Below are 23,688 nucleotides of genomic sequence, written 5' to 3' on the forward strand. Positions count from 1 at the left end.
ACGTTGTTCTAATACTGAACGGAGAAGGAGATCTGTACAGTACTAAAATGTATTGGCTCAGATGAGCCGAAGTTATTGCTTTGCAAAGTCTTGCAAGACTTCGCCCAATAACCTTTTATAAATTAATCTGTACTGTAAAAAAACATTTCCCGAACTCGGGTTCGGTTCCAAGTTGTAATTATTGTAATTATTATTGTTAAAATTATATACAGGAGGTACCCAACACGAAGCGCAAGGAAATTCAGATTTGTTGCAAATTGAATTTTTCCTAAACTTTGGACTGAATTCTGCTTTAGATATTTTACCTTACTCAACACCATCACTATATATAAGAAGATGTATAACATATCAAATGTACGAAATAATTCTAATACTAGGACATGTCTGAAATACATTTGTCTCGGTTTGGTACAAATGGATAACATGAGAAAAGAGAACATCTGCATCAGAGGAGACATCACTGCATGTAAGAGGTATATCGTACTGTTGGCAATGCTTATGGCTCATGCACACGACTGCGCCGTGTTTTGTGGTCCGCAAATTGCAGATCTGCAAGACATGGATGCCGGCCATGTGCGTTTTACAAATTTGTGGAACAGAAAAGGCGGCTCATGATAGAAATGCCTATTATTGTCCGCAAAATGGGCAAGAATCGGACATGTTCTATTTTTTTGCGGGGTCCACATATTTTGCGGCCCCATTCAAGAGAATGGGTCCAAATCTGAGCCGCAAACTATGCAGCCTGGATGTGGACCCAAACAACGGTCGTGTGCAGGAACCCTTAGTTCAAATATACCGTTAACAGTAGGGCTGGGGTAGGGGCTGGATTGAGAATTTGGTAAGGTGGAGACACTATTTCAATTCTTACCACAGGCAGCAAAAAGCTAAAATCTGCCCCAGCCACAACTTTTGAACTGTATCTGTAGATCTGGGAGAGCAAAATCAGTATCTAAATGATGGGAGTTGTTGTCATTGTGAGGCTAATGTGCAGGTGAGGATCTCTCGCTATTGTTATGTGGACAATCACACGTCTCTGCGAATGTGGTAGACGATACAGAAGGCGCGGCCTCATCTACACATCCCGGTGCGGCAATGTTTTCATTTTGTAGGAACTTTTGTCTATTTGCATTTTTCTCATTGACAACAGTTTTTTTTTATATCTATCAGGTGACATGCTCTTGTAAATACTTAAGGATATAGCCTAGTTTGATAATTAAACAACAAATTCCTACAGTTTTTCGTCTACATATTATAGAGGAGCAACGGTTACATATCTGTGGAACTTTTTTATTTTGATTCCACTTAATTTGCAATAAATCTTCTATAGACAATCATAAAAAAATAAACACATGCAAAAATAAATAAAAGATCCCCTAGCCCTCCGCCAGCCCACTCAGAGAGAAATGAGGAGGAAAAAAAATAATTTGAAATATTTCCCCAACCCTTTCAACCTTAATTTTTTTTTAAATGACCCGATTCCCCATGATCTTCATAGTACTGCAAAGTAAATTTACCACAATACTCTGAACCCGAAAACCTGGTGAATCATAATTTTTCTTTTTTTTTATTACCCTTTTGAAAAGTCTTTAGGCCTAAAAGAATGCAAGCTTTTTTTCTCTATTATACCACTACTTCTCCCAATGATAGTATTAAAGGACTTATCTTGGTAAATATAATGATTAATATTGAGCGATTTAAAGTATCTAAAGTGAACTTCAATCCGAATTTCAGGAACATTCTGATTCGCCATGAAGCCGAATTTCCTTGTGCTTCATGGTAATGAGACTCAAATGTAATGAGTCCATTTTCATTGAAATGTTACATAGTTACATAGTTAATATGGTTGAAATAAGACATAAATCCATCAAGTTCAACCGTGGGATCTGTGGGGATGCAAATCCCAGAAGGAAGTGAGACTCAGGATTTTACACATTTTCATAAGTATTAATGTCATTTACTTTTAGGAATTTATCTAAATTGTTTTTAAACTGTCCACTGTCCCTGCTGTGACCACGTCCTGAGGAAGTCTATTCCAGAGATTCACAGTTCTTACAGTAAAGAAGCTTTGACGCTTCTGTAGACTGAACTTTTTCTTCTCCAGTCGGAGGCAGTGCCCCTTGTCTTTTAAGAACATTTTACATACAACTGTTTTTCACCGTATTTGTTGTATGGTCCATTTATATTTTGTATAGGTTAATCATGTCCCCCCTTAGTCGTCTCTTCTCCAGACTAAATAATTTAAATTCTTTTAGTCTTTCCTCATAACTAAGACACTCCATGACCTTTATCAGTTTAATCGCTCTCCTCTGTACTCTCTACAGCTCCAGGGCTTCCTTTCTATGGACTGGTGCCAAGAACTGAACTACATATTCCAGATGAGGCCGCACCAACGCTTTGCAAAGTGGTAATATTACATCCCTGCTCTGGGAATCCATGCCTCGTTTAATACATGACAATATCCTGCTAGCCTTGAAGTAGCTGATTGACATTAAATGCTGTTATTTACTCTACCATCTACAAGGACACCCAAATCCTTCTCTATAAATGACTCTCCCAGTGTTATATCCCCTAGGACATATGAAGCACAGAGATTATTACCAAGATGCAGAACTTTACATTTGTCCACATTGAACCTCATTTGCGAAGTTGATGCCCAATAACTCAGAGTGTTCAAGTCAGCTTGTATTTTATGGACATCTTCCATAGACTGTACAGTACTACATAGCTTAGTGTCATCTACAAAAATAGAAATGATGCTATTAATCCCGTCCTAGATATCATTAATAAATAAATTAAATAACATTGGGCCCAGCACTGAACCTTAGGGTCACCACTTATAACCCGGGACCATTCTGAATAGGAATCAGTGACCACAGCTCTCTGGACTCGGTCCTTCAGCCAGTTTTCAATCCAATTACAAACTATACTTTCCAAGCCAATAGACCTTACTTTACCTATTAAGCGTCTATGAAGGACAGTATCAAAAGCCTTTGCAAAATCCAGAAACGCTACATACACAGCCGCCCCTCTGTCCAGACTACTACTCACCTCCTCATAAAAACAAGTTTTTCTGCCCGCAAACCACTGATCCACAAAAGATTTATACCGTTCTTGTGCACAGTGTGGACATATTAACTTCAATACGTCCATGATCTGCATAAGACACTGAGGAATAGGACCTTTGTTCATCTTTAAATAGAGACTTTCATATATGTGAATTATAGATGGAGAGTCATGTGGTTATAGGTCTGGATGGAGTGTATCTCATCAGGATGTAAAATGCTCATTGTTTACACTGATTCTCATATGAAAAGGTCTCGGAGTATCCCAGGAATCTCTTACAGATGCTAAAAAGGAGTGTGAACAATAGGTCTCTACCCTCAAATACAATGTGTAAATGAAGGACCATCTCAGGAGGCTAGAAAATGCTAAACTGGTTGATGAGGAGGTGGCATGTAATGAGGAAAGCCAGATCTGATCATCCTAAGTTTCACTGATTATGAAGGTGGGACTGTGTGTCTCCTGGGGGTAGGAGGAGGAGCAGATAGCAATAGCCACCAAAGGGGTATAAAAGACCCAAGCATAACTGAGAATGCTAGAATTCACCAAGGGAATTTTCTTGGATCACTGACTTGCTGAGGAGAAGACACTGACTGGAGATCAAGTCCTGAGTGTGTGGAGGGTCCACGTCTGGTAAGTGTCACTGAACTGACTGTAAAGCCTCTTGCACACGAATGTGTTTTTTTTCATTTACGTTCTGTATTTTGCGTTCCGTATGTTAATTTTAATGGATCCGCCCCCCCCAAAAAACTAGGTACTCCGTATGCCTTCTTTTTCCGTATTTACGTTTTTACATTCTGTTAAAAGATAGAACATGTCCTATTATTGTCTGCATGACAGAAATGGATAGTACTGTTCTATCAGGGCCCAGCTGTTCTGTTCCGCAAAAAACGGAATGCACACAGACATCATCCGTATTTTTTGTGCCACCACAAATTACTGAAAAAGCCATACGGTCGTGTGCAAGAGGCCTAAGTGGAAGGAATTATGAGATATTGTAATCTGTGCTGTGTATAAGGACAATGTGTCTCTGTCATGTCTCCTGTGTATGTCTCCATGTAGATCTCCATATAACTCCCATCATAACTGGACACGGATTTTTCACCGTTTACAATACACATTTTCTACACTTCTTCTTGTATTCCATTTCTTGCCCTGAACCTTAGAATCAGACCCAGAAATAGGGAGGAAATTCTTACAATGGGAATAACTCTTTCCTGGAGGTTCAGTGATGGCAGCAGTGACTGGTGATTGTCCGCACAGTAGTGTGTAAGTAATTGTACATGCGGTGTCCATACATGTGATAGTACATACCTGTAACTGTGCCGGGAACACGGACAATCACCGATCCTGACTGCCATCACTGGATCACACCAAAGCATTATTAACAGGAGGAAAGAAGATTACTGACAGGGGGAATCTTTAATTGGTGTCTGATTTGTCAATACGTTATTTTCCCCGTAGACGCTTTTATTTCCAGCACCTCTATAGATATCTGTACATAGTAATATAATAAAGGTCTCTATACAGAAAGCAGTCAGTACAGTATATAGTAAATATCGCCCCAAAGTCATCTATTACACACAAGCTTAGAAGTGTCATAAAGCCGCCCAGAATGTCTTTTGAAGCTTTTTTGTGCCCTTATGACTTGAATAAATTCATCATTAAGAACATGAGCGACTGGAGGACAATCTTCTAGTTTGGAACTATATTAAAAGGAGGAGAAAAGTAAATGGTTAAAAAAGCATCATGGTGATTATTACTATTATTATTAATAATTCATTTAGATTCCATCATATTCCTGGCACTAGACCAATCTGATATAAAATGTGTATAAAATGCCGTACAGAAACAATGTCAATCAGAAAAACTGAAGTCGATTTGCATAATACGTCGTTCTAATACTGTACGGAGCATTGGCTCCGATGAGCCAAAGTTATTGCTTCGTGAAGTCTCGCAAAACTTCACATAACTTCATAAATTAATTTGTGCTGTAAAAAAACATTTCCCGAACTCGAGGAAAAAGAGAACCTTTTATCTTATAACATTTTTCTTTCTCCAGGTGAAGACTGGATAAAAGGCTCCCAAGGTCATCAAATTCTATCTCCTTCTTATGAAATAGAAGGTAATCAATCCCAAATTAGCACTAATAGAACTGGACATAATCTGGGTGAGATGTCGTCTGCAAATTCTGAATATGGGAAAGATTTTGAAAATAATGTTAATCTTTCTAAGCACAAAGATATTCAGAAAGATGAACGGTCATGTTCTGAAAGAGAGAAAACTTTTAATGTGATATCAAGTGTTGCTGAAAATCAGAGAAATCACAGAGGAGAGAAGCCATATTCATGTTCAGAATGTGTGAAGTGTTTTTGGCAGAAATCACATCTTGTTGAACATCAGAAAACTCACACAGGGGAGAAGCCATTTTCATGTTTGGAATGTGGGAAGTGTTTTAAGAATAAACATTATCTTAAGATACACCTAAGAACTCATACTGGGGAGCAGCTATATTCATGTTCAGAATGTGGGAAATGTTTTAGTCATAAATTAAGTCTTGTAAAACATCAAAGAATTCACACAGGAGAGCGGCCATTTCCATGTCTGGAATGTGGGAAATGTTTTAGTGATAAATCAAGTCTTGTGCAACATCAGAGAATTCACACGGGAGAGAAGCCATTTCCATGTCCTGAATGTGAGAAATGTTTTAGTCAGAAAACAATTCTTGTGCAACATCAGAGAATTCACACAGGAGAGAAGAGATTTTCATGTTCTGAATGTGGGAAGTGCTTTAGTCAGAAAACAAGTCTTGTGAAACATCAGATAATTCACACAGGAGAGAAGGGATTTTCATGTTCTGAATGTGGGAAGTGTTTTAGTCAGAAAACAATTCTTGTGCAACATCAGAAAATTCACACAGGAGAGAAGGGATTTTCCTGTTCAGAATGTGGTAAATGTTTTAGTGATAAATCAAATCTTGTGCAACATCATAGAATTCACACAGGAGAGAAGGGATTTTCATGTCCCGAATGTGAAAAGTGTTTTAGTAAGAAATCACATCTTATTCGACATCAGAAAACTCACACAGGAGAGAAGCCATTTTCATGCACTGAATGTGAAAAGTGTTTTAGTGAGAAATCAAATTTTGTGAGACACCTGAGAATTCACACAGGAGAGAAGCCTATTTAATATACAAAATGTGGGAAATTCTTTGGCTGCAAATTAAAGGGGTTGTCTGGGCTTTTACCCCCTTCACTAATTATTATGATGTAACTGTACGTCATAATAAGAAGCAAAAAACAGAAAAAAGCTGAAGCTCAGAAGCATCCAGTATATGAAAAAATACTTCATTATTACATATTAAATAATGTAGGGTGGGAAACAGGAAAAACACCATCCCGGCATAATACAGACCACTAAATCCAAGTAAAGTGCATACAGTCAGAAAATTCATCAGTTGCATTATATGATAATGGGTTTTAAAGGTGAGCCAACAAAAATAAATGACATGAAAAAAACAGCAAATGGCAATACAGCCAGAGACTGCAAAAGTCCTCATGAAAGACACCTTATGGTGTAAACACCTGGTGGCTAGAGTAAATGCCATCTAAATCACAATAAAGCCTGGGGTCCTACAAACAGACTAATACTCTACACAGTACGTAAATGCAAGAGACTCACCTAAGGATAATAGGGTCTGAGTGCCGGGATGGCGTTACCCCGACGCACGTTTCGGCGTGCCTTCGTCCGTTGCCATTTGCTGTTTTTTCATGTCATTTATTTTTGTGGGCTCACCGTTAAAACTCATTATCATATAATGCAACTGATGAATTTTCTGACTGTTTGCACTTTACTTGGATTCAGTGGTCTGTATTATGCCGGGATGGTGTTTTTCTGGTACTATATATATTATTTAATATGTAATAATAAAGTATTTTTTCATAAATTGGATGTTTATGAGCTTCAGTTTTTTTCAGTTTTTTGCTTGTTATTTGGTGAGCTCATCCAAGTCACATGTATATTTGGTAGTCCCTCTATGTAGCCGCAACACTTTAGTGGTCACCGTCTTGGCAGGGACACCCATGGTCGAATTTGTTTTTTAATGCTGTACGTCAAAATGCCTTAGGGGATGTGTCTGACCTGAAAGGGAGCGGAGATTGCGTTGTGTCCGTCATTTAACCCCTCAGGTGCCGCAATCAACGCAGATCTAGTGCTCCAGACCAAAAAAAAATATCAAGTAGCCATTGGCTCCTAACCTGAATAGTTTAGGAGCCCAATGAAATTTCTTGTCGCCAAATTTAAAATACATATAATTATGGTATAATAAAAAAAATGACATGTCTTACCTTGTGTTGTTGCCCATATGTCCCTCCTTTTGATTCGTTCTTCTAACCCCATCAATATTGAGGCTCACTGTACTTCATTACACCCCCTCCGCCCACTGTTCCGCCACCCTTTCTCACCCACATGGCTACTGTAGTGTTCCAAAAAAATAAAATAAAAATAAACTGGGTTGCTTATGAGCACGAGGCTTCCTAGGCTACAGTTTAAAGGGTTGTGCACCAATTTCAATGACCTCTCAGACATGCAGATTCATGTTGGTCATCATGCTTCCTTGATCCCTAGGTGCTGGGCCTTGGCTCATTCGCTTCCAGGCCTCCGCTGCTTGTCTTGTGTTAAGGTTTCGACATAAAACTTTTATCTTGAAACCGCTGCAACCAATCACTGGCCACAGTGGAGATCTGCTCCCTTTGCCTCACATGACCATTTAACATAATGCAAGGGAAGCGGTGATCAGTTATTGGCTGTAACGACGTCAAACAGGACGTTTTTATGAAGGGAAGCTGGTGAGCAAACGATCCTGGACCCGGCTCTGGGGATCAGGTAAGTATGATCTCCAACAAAAGGTCCTGCCGGTCTCAGAAATTAGTGTATACAAACCGTGTGAAGAGTAAATTTTTTTAAGGGGTTTCAAATCAATAAACTATATGTGACACAGAATGGGTTAAAATAAACTATCCCCACTACACTCTGTTGTGCATTTTCATACGTATACAATATTATCTAATGACATTATGATCAAGATGTATGCTCATCTCATTGCCTTTAAGAATAAAATCAGCCTGAACCAAAGTTCTATTATGTGGCTGAGGAAGCCAAGATGAGTTCATGGCATGAGCTCATGGCAAGTTCAATTTACAAAAAAATAATTGTGAACATAAACGGACATTGTGTTTAAAAGTTATTGCTAAAGATATGGGACCATCTGTAAGTAAGTCAACTCCCTAAAACATATATGTCTGGAGGGAACAAGGTTATTTGATAAGGTTTCATGTCCTTCAGGCACACCTGCTATATGAAGTTCAATTTATATATTCATAATTATATTATATATATATCTCTGCATGGTATATTTAGTTTACAACACATGTTAATCAATAATTTATATAATGTATTATCTATGTGTAACAATGTATCAATATATATGTTATACCATGTATTTATCATTTAGAAGGTATTGTAGAAGGTATAAAAACAAGTAAGTTTATGTTAATTGGGTTTTCTGAGAAGAGAAAATGTTATTTCAAAACAATAGTTATTCACGGATGTAGATAAGTGAAATGTACAAGTTCCGATGCCAAGCATCAAAGCCACTATATAAAATTTTCATCAAGTCAAACTATATTTCTAAAAGATAGGAGAAGACAGTCAACTCCAACAAGTCCAGGATATAGGTAATTAAAAGTGTCAGGGAAAGACCTTCCTCAATGATTTATATAGAAAGGTCAACAAGGTCCTGAAAACATATTATTAGATATTTAATTTTAAATGCTTAAAAGTTGTGATGTTCATTTACAATACCGCAGTGCCATCTGGAGGCAGATGGACAATATTATATTATTTCATTATTTGTTCTTGACCATATTAGGAGTTGGTATGACATCATGGTGTTATTAGCATGCAAATACACCCACCTTACCTGATTGGGAATCCCTAATCTAAAGGGGATGATTCTTAGATAAGGGGGGGAATAATTACTCGTGTGCGGGGTATCAAGGGAGAACTAGAGAGAGAGGGAAAAAAGATCCATATATCCATTGATCCATTCATTCAAAAAGAAAAACTTTATCAGAAGAAACTTGGATTATTCTTTTTGGATTACTAGGAAAGTTCTTTAGAACTGGTCCCATCTGAACTCTGTCTGCCTTTGACCTGGTAACGTATATTTTGTTTACTACTCATGATATTAATAAGATATTTCTCTCGGTATATAGCCAAGAGTTCCCATACTGTGGGAATATATAGTCTTAGGTGCCTCCATAATGCTGATTATTCTCTTAGCAAAGATGCATATTGTTAATGGAAGATCTGACATTATTTGAAAAGAGGACTAAAACCCTTGGAAAGTTATTTTCCTTAGTCTGATTGCCAAGCTGAATATTTTATCATATTAATATCATATATTTTTGATTGGTCATAGGAAAACAGAGTCAAAGGATAACAGCAGGGGTCAAGTCCTGGGAAAAAAAGTGTGGGAACTCACCCAAGATTCAGTGCCTCCGCGTGAAGTCACGGCACGCGGCGTATGCAAAGGGCAGGGAAGGTTGGGAGGAGGAGCAAGCAAGTGCCTTATTTTTCGCCCTATAAGATGCACCTAGGTTTTAGAGGAGGACAATAAGAAAAAAATATTTTTTATTACACCTCAGGTCAGACCTCCAATGTTAATCATACCTCAGCTAACAGCCCCAATAAGATCCCCAATGTTAATAAGAACCCAATAAGACCTCAGATCAGACCTCAGATCAGACCCCAATATGAATAACCCCCAATCAGACCTCAGATAAGAGCCCCATGCCTTATAGCAGCCCCAGTAGCCTCATAGTAGCCCCCAGTAGCCTCATAACAGCCCCAGTACCTCTTCAGCAGCCCCCAGTGCCTCTCCAGCAGCCCCCAGTAGCCTCATAGCAGCCCATAGTGCCTCTCCAGCAGCCCCCAGTGCCTCTCCATCAGCCCCCAGTAGCCTCATAGCAGCCCCCAGTAGCCTCATAGCAGCCCCCAGTGCCTCTCCATCAGCCCCCAGTGCCTCTCCACCAGCCCCCAGTGCCTCTCCATCAGCCCCCAGTAGCCTCATAGCAGCCCCCAGTGCCTCTCCATCAGCCCTCCCTTGTCACTCTCTTTCTCCTCAATCCCTCCCTCCCTTGTCACTCTCTTTCTCCCCCCTCCCTTGTCACTCTCTTTCTCCCCCTCCCCCCTTGTCACTCTCTTTCTCCCTCCTCCCCCTTGTCACTCTCTTTCTCCCTCCTCCCTTGTCACTCTCTTTCTCCCCGCTCCCCCATTGTCACTCTCTTTCTCCCCCTCCCTCCCTTGTCACTCTCTTTTTCTCCCCCTCCCTCCATTGTGACTCTCTCTTTCTCCCCCTCCCTCCCTTGTCACTCTCTCTTTCTCCCCCTCCCTCCCTTGTCACTCTCTCTTTCTCCCCCTCCCTCCCTTGTCACTCTTTCTCCCCCTCCCTCCTTTGTCACTCTCTCTTTCTCCCCCCTCCCTCCCTTCTCACTCTCTCTTTCTCCCCCCTCCCTCCCTTGTCACTCTCTCTCCCCCCCCCCTCCTTTCCTTGTCACTCTCTCTTTCTCCCCACCCACCTCTAGTGTAGCGTGGCTGAGCTCTGTCCGGTCCTTGGTACAGGAGCATTTGTTTTCTGTACCCGGCCGGACTGAAAGGAAGTGCACACTAAGTGAGCACTTCCTGTCAGTCCGGCCGGGTACAGGAAACAAAAGCTCCTGTACCGCGGACCGGACAGAGCTCGGCCACGCTACACTTGATGCGCTTACCTCCTGTCAGTCCCTCTTTTCATGCTGCGCCAGAGCGGGGCGCCGGCAGTGTTGAGGGGCACAATGCGCTGCCCTGCTGAAAGGGAACGGCGTTCCTGCTAAGAAAAAAGTGCAGGAACGCCGTTCCCACGCGTTCCTGCAGGACTCGAGCCCTGGATAACAGTTATTTTCCTGTAAATCCGTGTTTTATTGTTATAGCCTGTTTGATAACAGAAGATCCTAAGTTTCTCCTGGTATATGAGTCCGTTTGTTACATGTATGGCACTGGTTGTCATAAATCATTAAATCATACTGTGCTGATCAGATAGGGGTGTGTTAACACCACCGCGTGGTACAATTTGGGTGTTACTTTGTAACTTTATCATTTGTTTTGCAGTTGTATTGTTTTTATATATTCTTGGTTTTTATAATAAACGATTATATATTTTTGCACATACAATGGTTCCTTTGTTTCACTGCTTGCACAAATCAAATTAAGATACTTGATAAAAGAACTTAGAGGCGTTTTTATGTCCTCCTGAAGGATAATATGATTTTTATATTTTTTTTTATCCTCTCTTTTATATGAAGATTCTTTCATATAGAAGATAGATGACAACTCCTTAAAAGACCAATCACTTAAAGGGTTTCTGCCATGAGAAATAACGTTATATAGCTGACTGACATTAGCGTTCTCTTTATATAACGACTTTTATAATATGCTAATGAGCCTCTAGGTACTATTGGGGCGTTGCTGCAGCACCTAGAGGCTCAGTCTACTCGCCCTTTGGCACGCCCATGTCCAATTGTTTGACGTCTGAGTTCTCCTCATTGTCCCGTAAATCCTGCGCCTGCGCCTTTTAGTATTCGGCGCAGGCGCAGGGAGTGAAGGACGCGCTCCTGCTGCCGGCCTCCTCACTGCCGTGATGCCGGGAGCACGGTGACGTATTCGGCAGGGAGATATAAGGCATACTGTTATGTACTGCTGACATTAGCGCATCGCTTATATCAGTCAGCTACATAACGTTATTTCTCATGACATCATCTCTTTAATAGAGTCGCCACTGCAACCAGTGACCACATCCGGCGTCACGTGTGGACGGGACCAGCATGACAGTGGGATGGGGACACAGCATTTTTTTTTTTTTTCATTTAGAAAAAATATAATATAGCAGATAAAAAAATAGAAATATAATACTTCAGGTTAATGGTACTTTCACACTAGCCTTAAAGTTTTCCAGTATTGAGTTCCATATCAGTTTTGTCCTAATGCATTCTGAATGGAGAGCAATCCGTTCAGGATGCATCGGATGTCTTCAATTCAGTCACTCTTACGGTATTTAGCCGGAGAAAATACCCCAGCAAGCTGTAGTATTTTCTCCGGCCCAAATTCCCGGAACACTTGCCTGTATGAATGAATTTCCATTGAAATGTATTAATACCGGATCCGGTACCAGGTGTTCCGGTAAAACGGATCCAGATTCCCGGTTTGTGCATGTCCAGACCTTTAAAAATGTGAAAAAAATTAATATCGGATCCGGTATTTCAATGCATTTATCAGACAGATCTGGATCCGGATCAAGAAAAAAATGCAATCTGTTTGCAAACTGATTTACGGATCCAGATGGCAGTTCCGGCAACGGAACTTCCTGCCGGAATCCAACAACGCTAGTGTGAAACTAGCCTTATTCTCAACACCTCTGCTTGCCTGTCAGTGAATGAAAACCTTTGCTCCTATAGGAAGGAAAGATTGCCCATACTCTAGAGCTGCTCGCTGTGTAACTGTGGCTGGACATGGACATTCAGTCTGTGAATGCAGGGCTTTTTTTATCAGAGAAAAGGTGGTGGAACTCACCCCCCTCCCCTGGCCATGCCCCTACCCACCCCTGGGACCGCCCCCTTAAATTGCCCCTTAAGAGATAAGGGCCTGACTGATTTACGCGCATAACAAAGCACAAGGTGCATATTAAAATATATAACACTATATAACGACTATATAAACATATATAACACTATATAATGACCAATGTCAGCCATAATCCCCCCATTAGCCCCTCATGTCAGCCATAAGCCCCCCCATTAGCCCCTCATGTCAGCCATAAGCCCCCATTAGCCCCTCATGTCAGCCATAAGCCCCCCATTACCCCCTTATGGCAGCCATAAGCCCCCCATTACCCCCTCGTGTCAGCCATAATCCCCCATTAGCCCCTCATGTCAGCCATAAGCCCCCCATTAACCCCTCATGTCAGCCATAAGCCCACCATTAGCCCCTCATGTTAGCCATAAGCCCCCCATTAGCCCCTCATGTCAGCCATAAGCTCCCCATTAGCCCCTCATGTCAGCCATAAGCTCCCCATTAGCCCCTCATGTTATCCATAAGCCCCCCATTAGCCCTTCATGTCAACCATAAGCCCCCCATTAGCCCCTCATGTCAGCCATAAGCCCCCCATTAGCCTCTCATGTCAGCCATAAGCCCCCCATTAGCCCCTCATGACAGCCATAAGCCCCCCATTAGCCCCTCATGTCAGCCATAAGCCCCCCATTAGCCCTTCATGTCAGCCATAAGCCCCCCATTAGCCCTTCATGTCAGCCATAAGGCCCTCATGTCTGCCCAATGTCCCCCAGGTCAGCCATCAGCCCCCAGTGCAAATAAAATAAAATATTAAAACCACTTACCTCTCCTGCTACTAGTCACCATTGCGATCCTCTTTATTCTGCTGTCGGCTGGCTGTGTATAGCGGTGCACAGTGTGAGGTCACAGAGAGACCTCACGCTGTGCGCAGCCATGCACAGCCGATAGCCGAACCGTGGACCAGGAAGTGGTGAGTACAGATCCTTCACCGCTTCCTGGTCCTTCTGTACTAATGAAGTGCTTCCATAATGAAAGCGCTTCATTAGTACAGCGTTAAAGACTGCCCTGATCGCCGCGGCCCGGCAAACCATCCTCCAGGGCCCGATCCTGGGCCATGGTCCGGCGGTTGGGGACCGCTGATGTTCCGCAAAAAAAAAAGCCCTGTGTAAATGTCACCTTGAAGGTTTCCATTCACTGCAAGCAAGCAGAGGTGTGGGAAAGGTAGGAGACCTCCTCTGAACTAGCCTATGCTTAACCCCTTATAGGCTGCTTTAGTGCCATTATCCCTGTTTTTAGCTTCACCACATGTCTTTGGAGCAGAAAGCAGCACCTAACCATCTGCCCATCACCTCAGATGTCAGTAAGGCTACTTTCACACTGGCGTTTTGGCTTTCCGTTTGTGAGATCCGTTCAGAACTCTCACCAGCGGTCCAAAACTGATCAGTTTTGCCCCTAATGCATTCTGAATGGAAAAGCATCCGCTCAGAATGCATCAGTTTACCTCCGTTCCGTCTCCATTCCGCTTTGAAGGCGGACACCAAAACGCTGCTTGACGAAACTGAACCAATGTAAGTCAATGAAGACGGATCCATTTTCTCGGACACAATCTGGCACAATAGAAAACGGATCCGTTCCCTGTTGACTTTCAACGGTGTTCAAGAAGGATCCGTCTTGGCTATAGAAGACATAATAGAACCAGATCCGTTCATGACGGACGCTTGCGGTTGTATTATCAGAATGGAAGCGTTTTTGCAGATCCATGACAGATCCGCAAAAAACACTAATGTGAAAGTAGCCTAAGGAGCCGTGCACGGACATCGCCGTCCTTTTCTAGATCGTGCAGGAGCTCTGTACTGACCTCCCAGCACTGCCGGGGTCGCATTGCATTATAGGGATTTATGATGCTATGTAACCCTTACAGTTCTGGGATGTATTGTATAACGCTGACAGCATTATGTTAGTGAAACAAATAGTGTGTGGAGCAACTTTATGCTCGATAAAGACTCGGTGTCAGTCAAAACGTTGCTGCTTTTTATGCACCTTTTTGTACATGTTTTATGGACTAACTGCTAATAAAGGATCTTTGGACGAAAATGCTGCCATCAACTTCTATTTGAATAGCATTATGTTAGTGTTATCCAGTACACTCCAGACCTCTAAGGGTTACATAGCATCATAAATTAATATAATGCTATGCAACCCGGTTAGTGCTACGTAGGCGAGGATGGAGGATCCCACCGACATACTGTGGTGTGAAACCAACACAGCCGGTGCTGCTACATGTTCTAACAGGGTTTACCGATCTCTGGCTTCTTCTAACCTCATGGGGACCCAGTCCTATAAAACACACTGATAAATCTGCATGCCCAGTGCCTAGTTCTCTCAGCCGTGGACTGTGCGGGAGCTGTGTGCATCCCTAGCCGACATGTCTCCAGAAGGTCACTTCCGCCAGCAGCTCAGCTCCACAGCAGAGATTCAAACTTGCCAGACTGCTGGAGACAAACGCAGGAACCCAAGCCACGTCTACCCTCTATGCGTGCCTAGGTTGTCTGGAACCCGGGGAGGGTCCTTTTTCTGCCCCCCCAATACTTAAAAAAAATCGCACTCCCTCACAGTAGTATTGCCATCATTGTACAACCTTCACAGTAGTTTTGTACAGATGTGTGCCCCTTCACAGTAGTTATGTCCACATTGTGCCCCCTTAAAGTACTTATCCCTTCATTGTGCCCCCTTCAAAGTAGCTATGCCCTCATTGTGCCCCTCTCAAACTAGTTATACCCCCTCTGTGCCCTTTTCACAGTAGTAAAGCCATACTAATCCATACTAATGCCCCTGGATCCATACTAATGCCCCTTTCACAGTAGTAAAGCCCTATCTGTGCCCCTTTCACAGTAGTAAAGCCCTATCTGTGCCCCTTCACAGTTGAAATGCCCTCTTTGCGCCCCCTTCACAGTAATAATCCCCACTGTGTCCCCTTCATAGTAATAATCCCTAAAGGTCCGTTAGTAAGCCCTCAGTTGTCACATAAACCAGAGTGTCAAGGAACTGTAAAGACTGTGTAGAGTCCACTCTCGTAAATTTAAGTTGCACATGTAAGTCATTCAAAAAGTCATGGAATGCCTGCAAATTGACCTCTGTCCCCAACCATATCAGGAATATGTCATCGATATACCGCATCCAACCCCTCACATATCGGTAAAGGGCGGATGGCTATAAATATGACTCTTCCACGTATGTCATGTAAATATTTGCATAAGTTGGGGCCATATTTGACCCCACTGCAGTCCCCCGACATTTGATATAAAACTCCTCCTCAAAGCGGAAATAATTACGTCAACAAAATTTCCAACAGGGAACACACGAACTCACACAACTCCGCTGGATAGTTAGTAGATCCCAATGACCATTGTATCGCCTCCAGACCCCCTTCATGTTCAATGCTGGTATACAAGCTAACCACGTCAAAGGACAGTAGCCTGTATCCTTCACTGAAGGTGATGTATCTCAATTTATTAAGGAATTTGGTTGTGTCTCTCACGTAGGACACTGCCCCCGTCGCTGACGTTCTCAACAGTTTATACAAAATGACAGCCGCTGGAGGAAACATAGAGTCTGTCCCCACGACTATCGGGCGTCCAGGCGAGTTTAGCAAAATCTTAGGCAACGTTTACAGTATTGGTGTTACCGGATGTTGATGTATGAGAAAGAAATGCAATTTTACATCAATAAGATCATTAGCATAAGCATTATCAGCCAAAATCTTAATCTTCCTTATAATCTAAAATTTCGGATCCATACTAATGGGTCAGTGCACTTCCCTATCCTGCAACTGACTCCTAATCTCCGCAACATATTTATCTGTATCCACGATGACAATCACTCCTCCCTTATCAACCGCTTTGATGGTTAATTCCTTACACCAGCTGACAGAGAGGAGGGCATCACTTTCTTCCCTGGTCAGATTGGAACCCCGTTTATCTAACATCTGTTTCCTCAACTTCATGATATCTGATCTGACCATGGAAATGTATGTGTCCACTGCCCTATGACTAAGCGGAGGCTGAAAGTCACTTGCAAGATGTAGGCCCAACTTTCTAAGTGTAAGCATACTGTGTTCTACATCCATAGTGCCTGCTGGACTGGACCTGTTCATCGGCTCTTGATCATTGAAGAACAGAAACATCCGAAGTCGATTTGCATAAAACGTTGTTCTAATACTGTACGGAGAAGGAGATCTATACAGTACTAGAATGTATTGGCTCAGATGAGCCGAAGTTATTGCTTTGCAAAGTCTTGCAAGACTTCGCCCAATAACCTTTTATAAATTAATTTGTACTGTAAAAAAACATTTCCCGAACTCGGGTTCGGTTCCAAGTTGTAATTATTGTAATTATTATTGTTAAAATTATATACAGGAGATACCCAACATGAAGCGCAAGGAAATTCAGATTTGTTGCAAATGGAATTTTTCCTAAACTTCGGACTGAATTCTGCTTTATATGTTTTACCTTACTCAACACCATCACTGTATATAAGAAGATGTATAACATATCAAATGTACGAAATAATTCTAATACTAGGACATGTCTGAAATACATTTGTCTTGGTTTGGTACAAATGGATAACATGAGAAAAGAGAACATCTGCATCAGATTAGACATCACTGCATGTAAGAGGTATATCGTACTGTTGGTAATGCTTATGGCTCATGCACACGACCGCGCTGTGTTTTGCGGTCGGCAAATTGCAGATCTGCAAGACATGGATGCCGGCCATTTGCGTTTCGCAAATTTGTGGAACAGAAAAGGCAGCTCATGATAGAAATGCCTATTATTGTCCGCAAAATGGACAAGAATCGGACATGTTCTATTTTTTTGCGGGGTCATGGAACGGAGCAACGGATGTGGACAGCAAACTAAGTGCTGTCCACGTATTTTGCGGCCCTATTGAAGTGAATGGGTCCAAATCTGAGCCGCAAACTATGCAGCCTGGATGTGGACCCAAACAACGGTCGTGTGCAGGAACCCTTAGTTCAAATATACCGTTAACAGTAGGGCTGGGGTAGGGGCTGGATTGAGAATTTGGTAAGGTGGAGACACTATTTCAATTCTTACCACAGGCAGCAAAAAGCTAAAATCTGCCCCGGCCACAACTTTTGAACTGTATCTGTAGATCTGGGAGAGCAAAATCAGTATCTAAATGATGGGAGTAGTTGTCATTGTGAGGCTAATGTGTAGGTGAGGATCTCTCGCTATTGTTATGTGGACAATCACACGTCTCTGTGAATGTGGTAGACGATACACAAGGCGCGGCCTCATCTACACATCCCGGTGCGGCAATGTTTTCATTTTGTAGGAACTTTTGTCTATTTGCATTTTTCTCATTGACAACAGGTTTTTTATATCTATCAGGTGACGTGCTCTTGTAAATACTTAAGGATATAGCCTAGTCTGATGATTAAACAACAAATTCCTACAGTTTTACATCTACATATTATAGAGGAGCAACGGTTACATATCTGTGGAACTTTTTTATTTTGATTCCACTTAATTTGCAATAAATCTTCTATAGACAATCATAAAAAAAATAAACACATGCAAAAATAAATAAAAGATCCCTTAGCCCCCCGCCAGCCCACTCAGAGAGAAAGGAGGAGGAAAAAAAATAATTTGAAATATTTCCCCAACCATTTCAACCTTAATTTTTTTTTAAATGACCCGATTCCCCATGATCTTCATAGTACTGCAAAGTAAATTTACCACAATACTCTGAACCCGAAAACTTGGTGAATCATAATTTTTCTTTTTTCTTATTACCCTTTTGAAAAGTCTTTAGGCCTGAAGGAATGCAAGCTTTTTTCTCTAGTATACCACTACTTCTCCCAATGATAGTATTAAAGGACTTATCTTGGTAAATATAATGATTAATATTGAGCGATTCAAAGTATCTGAAGTGGACTTCAATCCGAATTTCAGGAACATTCTGATTCGCCATGAAGCAGAATTTCCTTGTGCTTCATGGTAATGAGACTCAAATGTAATGAGTCCATTTTCATTGAAATGTTACATAGTTAATATGGTTGAAATAAGACATAAATCCATCAAGTTCAACCGTGGGATCTGTGGGGATGCAAATCCCAGAAGGAAGTGAGACTCAGATTTTTACACATTTTCATAAGTATTAATGTCATTTACTTTTAGGAATTTATCTAAATTGTTTTTAAACTGTCCACTGTCCCTGCTGTGACCACGTCCTGAGGAAGTCTATTCCACAGATTCACAGTTCTTACAGTAAAGAAGCTTTGACGCTTCTGTAGACTGAACTTTTTCTTCTCCAGTCGGAGGCAGTGCCCCCTTGTCTTTTAAGGACATTTTACATACTACTGTTTTTCACCGTATTTGTTGTATGGCCCATTTATATTTTGTATAGGTTAATCATGTCCCCCCCTTAGTCGTCTATTCTCCAGACTAAATAATTTAAATTATTTTAGTCTTTCCTCATAACTAAGATCCTCCATGGCCTTTATCAGTTTAGTCGCTCTCCTCTGTACTATTTCCAGCTGCAGTGCATCCTTTCTATCGACTGGTGCCTAGAACTGAACTACATATTCCAGATGAGGCCGCACCTGCGCTTTGTAAAATGGTAATTCCTGCCCTGCGAGTCCATGCCTGCCCTGCGAGTCCTAATACATGACAATATCCTGCTCGCCTTAAAGTAGCTGATTGACATTAAATGCTGTTATTTACTCTACCATCTACAAGGACTCCCAAATCCTTCTCTATAAAGGCCTCTCCCAGTGTTACATCCCCTAGGACATATGAAGCACAGAGATTATTACCAAGATGCAGAACTTTACATTTGTCCACATTGAACCTCATTTGCGAAGTTGATGCCCAATCACTCAGAGTGTTCAAGTCAGCTTGCAGTTTTTGGACATCTTCCATAGACTGTACAGTACTACATAGCTTAGTGTCATCTACAAAAATAGAAATGATGCTATTAATCCCGTCCTAGATATCATTAATAAATAAATTAAATAACATTGGGCCCAGCACTGAACCTTAGGGTCACCACTTATAACCCAGGACCATTCTGAATAGGAATCAGTGACCACAGCTCTCTGGACTTGGTCCTTCAGCCAGTTTTCAATCCAATTACAAACTATACTTTCCAAGCCAATACACCCTACTTTACCTATTAAGCGTCTATGAAGGACAGTATCAAAAGCCTTTGCAAAATCCAGAAACGCTACATACACAGCCGCCCCTCTGTCCAGACTACTACTCACCTCCTCATAAAAACAAGTTTTTCGGGCCGCAAACCACTGATCCACAAAAGATTTATACCGTTCTTGTGCACAGTGTGGACATATTAACTTCAATACGTCCATGATCTGCATAAGACAGTGAGGAATAGGACCCTTGTTCATCTTTAAATAGAGACTTTCATATATGTGAATTATAGATGGAGAGTCATGTGGTTATAGGTCTGGATGGAATGTATCTCATCAGAATGTAAAATGCTCATTGTTTACACTGATTCTCACATGAAAAGGTCTCGGAGTATCCCAGGAATCTCTTACAGATGCTAAAAAGGAGTGTGAACAATAGGTCTCTACCCTGCAAATACAATGTGTAAATGAAGGACCATCTCAGGAGGCTAGAAAATGCTAAACTGGTTGATGAGGAGAAGGCACCATTATTCTTCCATTGTGTATTGTAATGAGGAAAGCCAGATCTGATCATCCTAAGTTTCACTGATTATGAAGGTGGGACTGGGCGTCTCCTGGGGGGAGGAGGAGGAGCAGATAGCTATAGCCACCAAAGGGGTATAAAAGACCCAAGCATGTCTCAGAAAGCTAGAATTCACCAAGGGAATTTTCTTGGATCACTGACTTGCTGAGGAGAAGACACTGACTGGAGATCAAGTCCTGAGTGTGTGAAGGGTCCACGTCTGGTAAGTATCACTGAACTGACTGTAAAGCCTCTTGCACACGAATGTGTTTTTTTTCATTTACGTTCTGTATTTTGCGTTCCATATGTTAATTTTAATGGATCCGCCCCCCCAAAAAACTAGGTACTCTGTATGCCTTCTGTTTCCGTATTTGCGTTTTTACATTCTGTTAAAAGATAGAACATGTCCTATTATTGTCTGCATGACAGAAATGGATAGTAGTGTTCTATCAGGGCACAGCTGTTCTGTTCCGCAAAAAACGGAATGCACACGGACATCATCCGTATTTTTTTGTGCCACCACAAATTACTGAAAAAGCCATACGGTCGTGTGCAAGAGGCCTAAGTGGAAGGAATTATGAGATATTGTAATCTGTGCTGTGTATAAGGACAATGTGTCTCTGTCATGTCTCTTGTGTATGTCTCCATGTAGATCTCCATATAACTCCCATCATAACTGGACACTGATTTTTCACCGTTTACAATACACATTTTTTACACTTCTTCTTGTATTTCATTTCTTGCCCTGAACCTTAGAATCAGACCCAGTAAGAGGGAGGAAATTCTTACAATGGGAATAACTCTTTCCTGGAGGTTCAGTGATGGCAGCAGTGACTGGTGATTGTCCGCACAGTAGTGTGTAAGTAATTGTACACGCAGTGTCCATACATGTGATAGTACATACCTGTAACTGTGCCGGGAACACAGACAATCACCGATCCTGACTGCCATCACTGGACCGCTCCAAAGCATCAATAATAGGAGGAAAGAAGATTACTGACAGGGGGAATCTTTAATTGGTGTCTGATTTGTCAATACTTTATTTTCCCCGTAGACACTTTTATTTCCAGCACCTCTATAGATATCTGTACATAGTAATATAATAAAGGTCTCTATACAGAAAGCAGTCAGTACAGTATATAGTAAATATCGCCCCAAAGTCATCTATTACACACAAGCTTAGAAGTGTCATAAAGCCGCCCAGAATGTCTTTTGAAGCTTTTTTGTGCCCTTATGACTTGAATAAATTCATCATTAAGAACATGAGCGACTGGAGGACAATCTTCTAGTTTGGAACTATATTAAAAGGAGGAGAAAAGTAAATGGTTAAAAAAGCATCATGGTGATTATTACTATTATTAATAATTCATTTATTTTCCATCATATTCCTGGCACTAGACCAATCTGATATAAAATGTGTATAAAATGCCGTACAGAAACAATGCAAATCAGAAAACAGATTCTAGTGATTTTACCATAAGAAATATGTGTCAAAGCCTCACTTCTCCACCTGGGTCCATGTGCCAGTCTCTAGGGGCTGTTGGTATCCATGTACCAATCTGTAACTCCTCATCTCCCACAATTAATTAAATAAAATGATTGAGAATATGGAAATATTACTCTATTATAAATGCATTACCAGATTCCTCTATAATGGTAGTGTCATGGTGTGGCTCACTGTGACACGAGTTGCCATGTTTCCTCACATTGGTTGCTCTGGTGTACTGGCTACGGTGAATGCCGTGTATAGGGATGAGCGAATCAACTTCAGAAGAAAAAGTCGATTTGCATAATACGTCGTTCTAATACTGTACGGAGCATTGGCTCCGATGAGCCAAAGTTATTGCTTCGTGAAGTCTCGCAAAACTTCACATAATAACTTCATAAATTAATTTGTGCTGTAAAAAAACATTTCCCGAACTCGAGGAAAAAGAGAACCTTTTATCTTATAACATTTTTCTTTCTCCAGGTGAAGACTGGATAAAAGGCTCCCAAGGTCATCAAATTCTATCTCCTTCTTATGAAATAGAAGGTAATCAATCCCAAATTAGCACTAATAGAACTGGACATAATCTGAGTGAGATGTCTGCAAATTCTGAATATGGGAAAGATTTTGAAAATAATGTTAATCTTTCTAAGCACAAAGATATTCAGAAAGATGAACGGTCATGTTCTGAAAGAGAGAAAACTTTTAATGTGATATCAAGTGTTGCTGAAAATCAGAGAAATCACAGAGGAGAGAAGCCATATTCATGTTCAGAATGTGTGAAGTGTTTTTGGCAGAAATCACATCTTGTTGAACATCAGAAAACTCACACAGGGGAGAAGCCATTTTCATGTTTGGAATGTGGGAAGTGTTTTAAGAATAAACATTATCTTAAGATACACCTAAGAACTCATACTGGGGAGCAGCTATATTCATGTTCAGAATGTGGGAAATGTTTTAGTCATAAATTAAGTCTTGTAAAACATCAAAGAATTCACACAGGAGAGCGGCCATTTCCATGTCTGGAATGTGGGAAATGTTTTAGTGATAAATCAAGTCTTGTGCAACATCAGAGAATTCACACGGGAGAGAAGCCATTTCCATGTCCTGAATGTGAGAAATGTTTTAGTCAGAAAACAATTCTTGTGCAACATCAGAGAATTCACACAGGAGAGAAGAGATTTTCATGTTCTGAATGTGGGAAGTGCTTTAGTCAGAAAACAAGTCTTGTGAAACATCAGAAAATTCACACAGGAGAGAAGGGATTTTCCTGTTCAGAATGTGGTAAATGTTTTAGTGATAAATCAAATCTTGTGCAACATCATAGAATTCACACAGGAGAGAAGGGATTTTCATGTCCCGAATGTGAAAAGTGTTTTAGTAAGAAATCACATCTTATTCGACATCAGAAAACTCACACAGGAGAGAAGCCATTTTCATGCACTGAATGTGAAAAGTGTTTTAGTGAGAAATCAAATTTTGTGAGACACCTGAGAATTCACATAGGAGAGAAGCCTATTTAATATACAAAATGTGGGGAATTCTTTGGCTGCAAATTAAAGGGGTTGTCTGGGCTTTTATCCCCTTCGCTTATTATTATGATGTAACTGTACGTCATAATAAGAAGCAAAAACAGAAAAAAGCTGAAGCTCAGAAACATCCAATTTATGAAAAAATACTTCATTATTACATATTAAATAATGTAGGGTGGGAAACAGGAAAAACACCATCCCGGCATAATACAAACCA

The 23,688-nt window shown here is 41.1% G+C and overlaps 1 protein-coding gene across 1 annotated transcript; it reads left to right on the forward strand.

The window, feature by feature from the left end:
* Nucleotides 1-414: 414 nt before the first annotated feature.
* LOC122931763 (oocyte zinc finger protein XlCOF7.1-like) lies at nucleotides 415-23,462 on the forward strand. Its single transcript, XM_044285821.1, has 5 exons — nucleotides 415-466; nucleotides 5,123-5,421; nucleotides 5,476-6,207; nucleotides 16,263-16,359; nucleotides 22,423-23,462. Exons 1-5 carry the CDS (start codon nucleotides 415-417, stop codon nucleotides 23,460-23,462), a joined length of 2,220 nt encoding a protein of 739 aa, XP_044141756.1.
* The last annotated feature ends 226 nt before the right edge of the window (nucleotides 23,463-23,688 follow it).

This window comes from Bufo gargarizans, chromosome 3 (assembly GCF_014858855.1).
Source record: "Bufo gargarizans isolate SCDJY-AF-19 chromosome 3, ASM1485885v1, whole genome shotgun sequence".
Classification (NCBI taxonomy): domain Eukaryota; kingdom Metazoa; phylum Chordata; class Amphibia; order Anura; family Bufonidae; genus Bufo; species Bufo gargarizans.